Source organism: Caloenas nicobarica, chromosome 2, assembly GCF_036013445.1.
Source record: "Caloenas nicobarica isolate bCalNic1 chromosome 2, bCalNic1.hap1, whole genome shotgun sequence".
In the NCBI taxonomy this organism is placed as follows: Eukaryota; Metazoa; Chordata; class Aves; order Columbiformes; family Columbidae; genus Caloenas; species Caloenas nicobarica.
The window spans coordinates 2,267,223-2,279,233 of record NC_088246.1 but is presented as its reverse complement, the minus strand read 5'-3'; the positions used below and the strand labels follow the sequence as shown (position 1 = coordinate 2,279,233).

The 12,011-nt window shown below is 43.3% G+C and overlaps 1 protein-coding gene across 1 annotated transcript in view; it reads right to left on the bottom strand.

Moving 5' to 3' along the window:
- The window catches only part of SNAP47 (synaptosome associated protein 47), a 31,114-nt gene that overhangs the window by 15,257 nt on the left and 3,846 nt on the right, over positions 1–12,011 (bottom strand). Inside the window, exons 2-3 of the mRNA XM_065628801.1 lie at positions 7,814–8,369; positions 54–538 (exon numbers count right to left, since the gene is read on the bottom strand). Coding sequence (XP_065484873.1) covers positions 54–538; positions 7,814–8,310 — 982 coding nt within the window. The 5' untranslated portion in view covers positions 8,311–8,369. The remainder of the gene's footprint in view (positions 1–53; positions 539–7,813; positions 8,370–12,011) is intronic.

Here is a 12,011-nt window from a genome sequence, read left to right as displayed (position 1 = left end):
AATCACTTGGAAAACTTAGTGCTTGCAGATGGATTGCTTTGTCTGCCACGTACCTGCTTGCCAAATGGAGGTCCCCAAATCCACCTGAGGAGACTTCGTGGCACCGACAAATCCCAGGGCATCCTCTAAAAACTGTATCTTCTTGCTAAACTGCATCTCCAAGATGGGGATCACTTCTGGCATCTTTGCTGACAAGAGCCGGTAAGAGGTGTCAGGCTTCCCAATAAATCTCTGACGGACGCTGATTTCATACGGCGTATGAACTCTGATATCATCTACATCCTTCAATTCAAAGCGGTGAATGACCTGAGAGTTGCAGTCACTGATTTCCAGGCCAGAAGCGAAGAGCGTGAGTTTTCCTGGCTTGACATTTGAGTCTGTTCTGTGGGTGATAATAACTGGAATTCTAATTATGATTCCTTCCTGGTTCTTCGAATCGGAAACTGTGGCAGTTTCCTTTGGCTTGGTTTCCAATGGCGCTTTCCAGAGCTTGCTGCTAAACGGCCACCAAGAAGGAGATTCGAGCTCAGTCAACAACCTAGTGGAGAAAAGAGTGTTAGGAGAGCGAAAGCCAAAGCGAAGGTCGTGCTACTCCACCAGTTCAAAGCAAATTGCTGCAAACGCAAAGATTTCTTAATACTGAATTCAGCCCTCTGTTATTTCATTCCTCAAACCTATTCACAGCTTACCGGGATCCATCCACTTCAAAAACCAGCTTTTCATTTGCTAACACGTTGGAAAGCAATCCCAGAATCTCACTGTTCTGATGTAAGAAATCCAACTTCCAACTGGATTTATTCAGGCCAATTTACACCCATCTGTTCTTCAGCTAGTGCTGCCTTTTATCTGAGTGCTTCCACACTTGGCCACCATCACCACTGCCTTTTCCTGCTCCTTTATACCTCAGCCTGATGCCAGATTTTGCTTCACCCCCACTCCCAAATTCCCACTGAAAGTTAAAACACTAAGAGTACAAGGTTGAGGTTGAAAAGCCCAGCAGAGATCGGCATTCAGCATCTGCCTCACCATCAGTGTTGATGTAGCTCCTGAAGGAGATGGGCCTCCTTGTAGGCAAACTTTAGCCTTAGCTTAAAGATAACCAGACTCACTTTATGGAGGAATTCAGCTGGGCTACAAAGTTGTTGAAAGGTTTGGAGGGGAAGCCAGATGAAGAGCGGCTGAAGTCACTTGGTTTGTTCAGCCTGGAGAAGAGAAGACTGAGAAGAGACCTCATCATGGTCTACAGCGCCCTCACAAGGGGCGGACACTGAGCTCTTCTCTCTGGCAAACAATGATAGGACCTGAGTAAATGGCAGGAAGATGTGCCAGGGGAGGTTCAGGTTGGACATCAGGAAAAGGCTCTTCACCCAGAGGGTGCTGGACACTGGAACAGGCTCCCCAGGGAGGTGTCACGGCCCCAACCTGACAGTGTTCAAGAAGAGACTGGACAACGTCCTCAGACACACGGTGTGACCTGTGGGGCTGTCCTGTGCAGGGACAGGAGTTGGACTCCACGATCCATGTGGGTCCCTTCCTGCTCAGGACATTCTCTGATTCTACGAACTGCTCCCAGGGAAGACCATTGTAGAGCCAGAACCAAACACAGGGAGTCAAGCCCCTTATTTCCAAGCAAGAAGATGCAATTAAGTTAATTAGCTGTGGGCAAGAAAGATGTCACAGGCTGTTCAGAAGAATCAATGATACGTAGGACGTGATCCTTCTGTTGTGTTTTCCATCCCCTTTTCTGGGGCTCTTTCCCAAGAAAGGATCGTGATCACAGATCTCTTTGGGACCAAGCCTCATCAGTACTCTTTCCACCAAAAAAAAAATAATGGGAATGAGACGAAAGGTGGTGGTTTTGGTTTGATTTTCCAAGTGCTGTGCTGCCTGTTAACATCCCTCTCCAGGTCTAGACAGGAGTTAGAGGCAGAGCCCCATAAATACCTTGAATTCTATCCAGTGATCAGACACGTCCCACCAACATGGTGCTTGTAGTAGATGCCTCTAATGAAGCCAGAGCACACGCAATAAAATCTTTAACAAAACACTGATCTTCCTGATGCTACGAAAGGCTATTTTACCGACTTAAACCCTAGAGGTGCAAGCCTAGTCAGACCAAAATACAAAGTACTACTGCTTCACTGCTATTTTGGAGAGTCAGCTTGATTTAATTTGCTTTTAAAGTTTACTCTAGAAAGGTACTGCCTGATAAAATCTGCATCACTTTTTGTAATGATTTATTTTCCATGAGAGAACTGGAGTGCGTCTCCAGGAGACTTTGTAATTTTTAAATCCTGTTTAATTTGGCTGCAGACAAAGTCTAATACGAAAGAGGAAGCTCTAAATGAACACGCTTTGTTTACCAGCCATCAAAGTTCTGCACCGGCTTCAAAACAAACCTACTTAAAGAAAATCATCTGCTAGGAAAAGCAGAAAAAGTCCTACTGGGATTCAACCACTGAATTCACGGAGGCAGAATGAATTGTTCCAAGAATCTACTCCCAACTAAAGCATGAACATCAGATATTTATGCAGATAGCATGAAACATGAGTAATGGGTCTGGAGCTCTGCAACAGTCTTTAAAAAAAAAAAGGGGGGGGGGGGAAAGACCAAAGGAGATGTAACAGAAAGTTCTACAACAACAGAATTTGAAATGGCACAGTATGATAGATTTAGGGCTGAATTCTGAAACTATGAGGTTCAACTGAAGTTCAACACAAAGAACGTCTGAAAAAGCCCCAGGCTCTGCGAGCACAAACCATCTTCCAAATTAAAAGCCACATCTAACCTACCTGCTGTAACTAAACAGAAACAAATGACCTGATCTCATTTCTCCAGAATAAAAAGCGCATTTTCTGTTATTGTGTTGTATGAAAGAGTTACGAGATACTTCACGGCACCAAAAGCTTATGCCTGAGTCTTAACCTACGAAAAGTCATTACATTCCTCCTGCAGTATGTGTTCGCTTCATCATATTCACCGTGAGAAAAGCGCGTGCGTTCGCTTACTGAAAAGCAGCTGCAACGTGACAAGTCTAAACCTCCATTTACATTGCGGTAACTTATCCTGGATAGCTTTGAGCCTTAATTTTTTATCACTTTATCCCTTCAGCCGTCTCCGCCCCTCTTTCCCTGGGGACTGACATCCTGGCTGTGCAATGTCTGATTTACAATCCGCATTTTTCTGCTGCGCAGCTCTAACAAAGTTTTCAGCCAACTTCTCTGGCCTTCCACAGAGGAGTCACTCCTCTGTATCAACAAACTATATGACCGGTCCTTATATACAAAGGAAAATTTGCAACCGGAGTACCTTATCCTCTAATAGCAATATATTAAAAAATGAACCGGCGAATCTGGCTTTCTGTTTATTTTTGGTCCTCGAACATCTGCTAGCATGTCAGGCTCAACTCTGCTTATCTGTCCACAGTTCCACTGAAAGCAGCTGTACATACCCAGGCATACACAAGAACAGAATTAATAATCCAAAAAGCCCACACATACAGGCAAGATAAAGTTAATCACAATTTTAAACACACAAAAGTAGATAAAGGGGCCTGGTTCTTTTTATAAAAGACACCACCAAACTGGTGTCACTTATACAACCTTGAACTAATGGACACACAAGTTTGTTTCCTTCTCCACAAAATCTGTTCCAGGTGCAAAATCATCGAATCACAGGATGTCCTGAGTTGGAAGGGACCCACAAGGATCACGGAGTCCAACTCCTGTCCCTGCACAGGACAATCCCCACAGTTCACACCGTGTGTCTGAGGACGTTGTCCAGTTTCTTCTTGAATAATGTTGTGGTCCTTCATATTTTCCCAGTGGTTGCTTCTCACCAAGTTTCTGAAGAAAACAAGAGTCAAAGCACTTTAATAGACATTAGTCTATTTATTTACTTTAATAGTCCAAATTACCTAATACGCAACAATCAAATGAGCTTCAGTCATGGTCTTCCCCAGTTTCTATACGGGTTGGAGACATGAAAAAAGATGCCACCAGTCTAACAGAAGACATTGTATGAGGCATCAGGGGAGGGGACACAGCTCTATGAGAAAAAACACACAAACTATGGGAAAAAACTAAGTGTTAGAGCTCCCCAAAAAGCACAGTGGAAGTAAAACACCATTTGTTTAATGGCTTCTGGGCTGCGTTTTAGCCTGCGAGCAAACTGGCCAAACTCTTCATGCCGTAGATAAAAAGGAATCTCAGCTAAAATTTGGTCAATGCCTTCCTTTATTTTCCCATTTTTAAAAATCAAAGCACTGAGCTCTTCAGATTCATCAGGACAAATAATACCTCCCAGTGCATCTTAACCCAAAACAAAATTCTCTTCCAAAAACAATGAGCAGGTATTTATTTTCCTGCTCATTGTTTATTGCTACAGAACTTGAAAAGCTATTGCTGCAGCTTTCAGTTATCTTGGCTTTTCATTAAAGGCTACAGAGAATATCGCCAGAATCGTTGTGAAATCAACACTTTCTTTTAGACATGATATCCGTCTAAAAACAGCTGCTTCTTCCAAAAACAACTAGTTTGAACTTTATTGTGTTTGTTTCTTCCTGCAGGTGTCAGAGCTTCCACGAAGACACTCGTAGGTACGTATCTTCAAACTTTACAGTACTACTCTTAACCTTACCATCTATTTTGGACTGCTGTTGGATCCAACTTCCAGCATATGAAACAGCATAGAATGATTCAGTTTGAATGTTAATCATTAAATAGTAAAGTCATAACATTCTGATTAAGACACCAACCATCTACTATACACATTCAGTTCTGCGACAAGTTAAACATCTCAAATGGGCTCCAAATCAGTTGTCTGATTAATAAGTTGCCTTATTTCAGTTGTCTAAAGGGAGCACTTGGTGGCTAATGTTGACAGTCTTGAGTGCAGAAAGACTCTGCAGAGGGATCTGAACAAATTGGAGAACTGGGCAATCACCAACCGCATGAAGTTCAACAAGAGCAAGTGCTGGATTTTGCACCTGGGACATGGCAACCCCGGCTGTACAGACAGACTAGGGAACGAGAGGCTGGAGAGCAGCTCTGCAGAGAGAGATCTGGGGATTCTGGTGGATGGCAAGTTGAACATGAGCCAACGGTGTCCATGGCAGCCACGAGAGACCTGTGTCCTGGTGCATCCAGCACAGCACTGCAAGGGAGGGGATTGTCCTGCTCTGCTCAGGCCTCACCTGGAGCATTCACTGTGTGCAGGGCTGGGGACATTGGATAAAAAAAGATATAAAGCTACTAGAGAGTGTCCAGAAGAGGCTACGAAGTTGGTGAAGGGTTTGGAGGGGAAGCCGGATGAGGAGCAGCTGAAGTTTGGTTTGTTTAGCCTGGAGGAAGGAGACTGAGGGCAGAGCTCATGGGGCTGCAGCTTCCTCAGCAGGGGAGCAGGAGGGGCAGGGCTGAGCTCTTCTCTTTAGTGACCAATGACAGAATCCAAGGAAATCACAGAATCACAGAATGTCAGGGATTGGAAGGGACCTCGAAAGCTCATCCAGTCCAATCCCCCCGCTGGAGCAGGAACACCCAGATGAGGTTACACAGGAAGGTGTCCAGGTGGGTTTTGAATGTCTCCAGAGGAGATTCCACAACCTCCCTGGATAGCCTGGTCCAGTGTGTGTCACCCTCACTGTGAAGAAATTTCTTCTCATAATTAAGTGGAACCTCCTGTGTTCCAGTTTGTACCCATTGCCCCTTGTCCTATCATTGGTTGTCACTATTTAATGATTAACATCCAAATGTTAACATCCTCATGACACTCACCCTTTCCATATTGATCACCATGAATGAGGTCACCCCTCAGTCTCCTCTTCTCCAAGATCAAAGAGCCCCAGCTCCCTCAGCCTTTCCTCACACGGGAGATGCTCCACTCCCTTCAGCATCTTCATGGCTCTGTGCTGGACTCTCTCCAGCAGTTCCCTGTCCTTCTGGAACTGAGAGGCCCAGAACTGGATACAATATTCCAGATGTGGCCTCACCAGGGCAGAGTACAGGGGCAGGAGAACCTCTCTGACCTACTGACCACCCCCCTTCTAATCCCCCCCAGGTCCCATTGGCCTTCCTGGCCACAAGGGCCCAGTGCTGGCTCATGGTCATCCTGTTGACCACCAGGACCCCCAGGTCCCTTTCCCCGACACTGCTCTTCAACAGGTTGTTCCCCAGCTTATACTGGAATCTGCAGTTGTTCCTGCCCAGATGCAAGACTCTACACTTGCCCTTGTTACATTTCATTAAATTTTTCCCCGCCCAACTCTCCAGCCTGTCCAGGTCTCTGGATGGCAGCACAGCCTTCTGGCGTGTCAGCCACTCCTCCCAGTTTGGTGCCATCAGCAAACTTGCTGATAGTGCACTCTATTCCCTCATCCAAGTCATTGATGAATATATTGTATAGTACTGGTCTCAAGGCAGGAAGATGTGCCAGGGGAGGTTTAGATTGGACATGAGGAAAAAGTTCTTCACCCAGAGGGTACTGGACACTGGAACAGGCCCCCCAGGGAGGTGTCACGGCCCCAACCTGACAGTGTTCAAGAAGAGACTGGACAACGTCCTCAGACACACGGTGTGACCTGTGGGGTGTCCTGTGCAGAGACAGGAGCTGTACTCGATGGTCCTTGTGGGTCCCTTCCAACTCAGGACATTGCATGATTCTATTATGCTAATTTTTTTTAATACACTGGTTTAAGTGCCTATTTGAAACTACCACAAACGGTTTATTGTCTCTCCGCCACACTCTGCAGACGAAGCTCAGCAGTTCAATGGTGCTCAACACTGCTTATTTTTTCCTCAAAATGTATTTATTCCACCTTGATCTAAAGGCAGGGTGTATTCCATGGAATGGTAAAAGCAGCGAGTGCAGTTTTATAGCACAACTAAGGGAGAACCGTTTCTACACCATCTTCCTGACTACATCACATCACAGACCCAATACACGGTGCTATGTCTGGCTGGGAAGTAAGTTCTTGAGAAGAAAAGGGCACAGAAAAAATAAAAATAATAATAAATAAATATAAAATAAAAAAAATTAAAGCCCTCAACTGCACACACTTTCTATGCAAAACACAGCCTCAAGAGCTGACTTACAAGCACAAAGGAGTACAATCTAATTAAATTAAAGATTATCTTGCAGTTGCCTCCTGCAAACTGGAGGAAACTGTACAACTCAGCAGCCCGTCTGCCATATTTAACATTTCTTCTGAAAAGCACCAGAAAAGCAGAACTGTGGTTATGTTTGCTGTAGAACAGCAAAACAGCCCGGACCAGGACTGGAAAAAATAACTCAACTTCCACTATTTTTCATTTCTGCATAGTCTAAGACATCAAATAAAAATGTGAATTCCATGACCTGCCCTTCAGTGGGGACGTTAATTTGCACCTCCTGCCCCAAACTGGTTGCCTGTTCTTTCAAAACTCACAGGTTGTCAATACTTTGGAGACCTCTATCATTTCCACCTGTTGTAGCCAAAACTCATAAGGCCTTGAAAAGTTATTTGAAGGAGAGAGGATACGTGTGTGTGTATATATATAAAAATATATATATAGAGAGAGAGGGGGGGGGAGGGAGGGAGAGAGAGAGAGAGAGAGAGAGAACTTCAGCAGGGTGAAAAGATGTCGCACAGAAAGGAGGACAGAAATACAGAAATGTAACAAAAACCATATCCACAAAAAGAGCATCATGAGCTTAAACTTTCCCTGAAAGTCAACAACTTCATTTCCTAAAGACTTCCGTGGATTTGCCCTATAAATTTCAGGCGTAAGTGACACAATCCCACAACCACCACTTTGCTCAGAGATGCTACAGTACCTGTCTGCTACATCCATATCCCCTTCGATCTTGTTGAGCCCTCTCATGATGTTATCAAACTGCTCGCCCTGGTAATGCAGCACTTTTGCTGTGTCCTCCAGTCGTTTCTGGGATCCGGTCAACAATCCGGTCAGTTCTTTTCCCTTTGTTGACTGCAAAGCTGCTGCTTCTGCCCCCGCGCTTTGGCTCGACAGCAGCTGCTCCCTCCAGAAGTGCTCGAGGATGTTGAACACCACATTTCGGTTGGGTTGCAGAGAACTGAACCAGTGCTTGGTGCTCTTCTCTAAGACCGTCAGGGAGCTGAAGATTAAATTCGAAGATTCCTTCTTGATCTCGCTGATACTGGAAAGGTGGAAGTTGACCAAAAGCTCCCCGGTTTTGTCAGCTGTAAATTTGATCGCCACGGGAGTCAGGGAGAGTTTGCCAGAGACCCATTGTTTGCTGGTGTCCAAGTAGTAAGAACAAGGCCAGCTATGGATACGTATGTCTTCGTTCATCAGCTCGCCGTTCAGATCCTCTTCTACAAGAGCGATGCTCTCAAAGCTAGAAGGAGAAACTAGAACAAAAGAGAAAGAAAAAAAGCAAGAATCCTTAGCAACATATAAAGGCTGATGTGAAAACACAAAAAGCTGATGTTAAAACGCGCTCATAAATAATTAGTCCCATCCACAGCTGGTTTCCAGTATTTTCACTGTAACCTTTCAGGTGCACACTCAGGATAGAATTGGAAATCGGTGCAGATGGATTCCAAAATTTGGTAACACGAAGGCTCAGCCTTTCAGACCTGGATTGTCAGTATTGTTGCCTGCTCCTTACCAGCACTGCCTTCCCTTTTTATAAGGTTCTCATCATGTGATTTACAAGAGCACAAACTTCAAGTGACTGTTGCATCAATGCCCTGGATATTTAATACCTGCTGTGCTGTTTTGGACAGGGGAGGTGCTTTAGAATTAGATCAGTCTCTACGTTCACATGCTTATGTTCATATTTTTGGGTGGAAGGGAACCAACCAAAAACAGAATCACGAAAAACTTTTTAACTTTTCTGAGTCTTTCACATACTCCTTTTTATTGGAAAATGATCATGTAAAATGTTTTCCATTCCTCACTTCATTATCAGAAGCAGCTTCCTATAGACCAACAGGTACTGAAGAAAATCCAGAGTATACCAAAACGCAAGCACATCAATATGTCTACAACAATCACAATAAATAACTGGTCCTTCCCCTTCCACTCTGATATCTCCACATCCAAGTATGTTAAGAACACACCCAGAATGTCTACCCAATGTATTCAACAGTGTGGGTGAAACCAAAAATCACCACCGATCAGAACTCACAATCACTAAAGAGCAGAAACACCCAGCCACAAAGGGATAAATATTGTTCAGAAATCATTTCACTGCACTTCGGTGACAAGCCATGTTTTCCTGGGAGCCCGTGATGCCATTTGATGACATAATATTAATCCTACAAGACTGGCTCATCGGTATCTGGAATCCCAGCAAGAAAACAAATGTCGTATGCCTCAGACCTGGCTCACATCAAAATAATCCACATTTGGAAATGTATATTAAATTAAATGTGTCTGGAGTGGCATCTTTCCACACTTCCAAAGAGGCTTCTTGTACCCAAGGGTGAGATTGTTTCCTCTAACATCTTCAGAACGCTACAGTTTTCAGCCTGAACACTCAAGACCAATCACGTTCCACAACTAATTAGTGAGCACCCATTACGTAATGGTGATTTAACTACTCACATACCCATCATCTTCTCAAAGCCTTTGATGTATCACAGCATAACTTACAGATTAGCACCGCAACATCATCTCAAGCTGTTCTGCTCCTTGTACAGTGCAATAAATGAAAAGTTTGAGCTCCACCACAAGATCCCCACTCAGGTTGACACTGACACTAATTATACATTTTTACTTCAGTATGTTCTGTTCCCCTTAAGAAAATATCTAGGAATCCTAATGCAAATTAAAATGCAAATACTACCTGAAAAAGGACCACTGGGGTGAATTCCTATAACACACGCCACAAATCTCCAAATGCTGCATCATTAATATCCCTTAAATAGACCTAACTCTGCATCCAGTTCTAATGACTTATTTTATGAAATATATTCAAACCTTCACTATTACTGAGATAAGGACTACTCGTGGTACGTTATATTCCACAAAAATCGTTACTTTGGTTTTCACACCTTATTTCCACGGCGTTATGGGTTTTAGTGATGCAAATGGGGAAAAAAATAAGCCACGAGTTTACAAAGCAGATGGATCTTAAAGCAAAAATTCTCAGCCTGTTTAGCCCTAATAAAACTGCAATCCAGTGAGAAATTGTCTCTCTCTGCAGTTTATTATGGGACAAAGAGAAGAGGAAAATCACCCACAGAAACCTGATTTGAATTCCAGGAAACAGGATTTCTAAGAGCTTTATCAATCATTCGCTAAATAAATTCATAATTTGAACAAAGAGATACATACATATACAAAGAAGCGGAAAATGTTTCTAATGTTTCTAATAAGGATACAGAATTATGTGCTAATAATGGGATGGTTTCTACTTCCATAACTGACAACTATGTCAGTTTAAACAACGGCATAAATTACATTAGTGTTGAAATCAACGACAGTTGAAACTAAATCATGTTATTAATCAGGATTTACAAATCCAGATTAGGTGTAACTGTTTGAAACTGCCTAGGTTTGAAGTAAATATGATAGTACACAGCCAACAAACAAAAATAAACATCTTGTGTTACATCTTCCAGCTCCTCGTACCCTAAATATACTGCAAAGGCAAAGGAAATTTACTGAAAGAGCTCCCATCAGACCCAGGAGTAATAATGAAGAGAGAAGTGGGGGGAAAGAAGAGAGAGAGAAGGGGGGAGGAAAGAAGAGAGAGAGAAGGGGGGAGGAAAGAAGAGAGAGAGAAGGGGGGAGGAAAGAAGAGAGAGAGAAGGGGGGGGAAAGAAGAGAGAGAAGAGAAAGAAGGGAATGTAATAAGTCTCAGCTCATACAAAGGAGGTGACATCCCCTTCCCCCATGCTCTGCAGGTCTTTGCTATTTATGCCAGTTTCTGAAAAATCTCATCAATATCAGCACAGGGCTCACAACAAGCTGAGCTGCTACTTTATAAACAATATATATAAATAATGGTGAAACCGAGACACTGAAAGACTGCACGCCTTGCAGAAGATCACAAGGGAAACCTGGAACCGAATGCAAGTTTCTCAACGCTCGCTGTTGGGACAGGCACTGTGGAACAACAAATCATCTGAAAAACAACTCCTAGACCTTGCTCACTGCAGCAGAAACCTCCGACCAGGCACAGCCACGCAAGACAAAGTTGTAAACAAGCAAATGACCCTTAAACTCTCATAAAATCTCATCCTAGAGACCATTACCACACGTGAAGACTTCCACAAACTCTACCCAAGCTCCGCATCAAGACAGTGTTTTCTCTCTACCCCTTAAAGTTGTGAAAATATTAATGTCTGATGCAGTCTCCCAAGTGTGCCATAAAAAAAAAAAAATCTTCCTAAACCATATCTGAAGCTCCTTACCTCTGTTTGTAGATGTAAAACTCCCAGCCAGCCTTTTTGGGGCTGCTGCCTTTCCAGAACTGTCCATCTGTAAGCAGAATTTTTTCCTGAGTATTTCTTTCTCTTCAAAATCCAAAAAAAAGGAGCTTAAAAAAAAAAAACAACAAACCCTGAAGCTAAAGCAAAAAATCCTACTATGGCCGTTACCAAAGAGAAAAACCAGATGAAGAATAGAGAATGGATATTTAACCCTGGATCTAAGAGCAAAACAAGTCCTCTCAGTCCAGGAGAAAAAAGGAGGCAATCACTTGACCTGTGTGTGTATATATGTATTTTTTTTTTTACGTGTATGCACCTTGGGTCATATGACTTTTGACTCACCTGACAGCTTAAAGGCTTCATCAGCTCCTTTCTGTGCCTGAGGCCAGAATTTCCAAGCAAAAATCCATTTGGTAATTAAACCCATTCGGTAATTAAATCCATTCGTTGTCCCGGCACATTTTTCCCCAATATAATGACGTTTTCATTAGCATCAGATCTACACGACTTTTCTTTTTTCCTTCCATCTCTCTCGCAGTGAAGAAAGTTGAACTTTGCAGGTATATAGATGGATATAAGGATAACCGAGACTGATTTTATTCAACAATG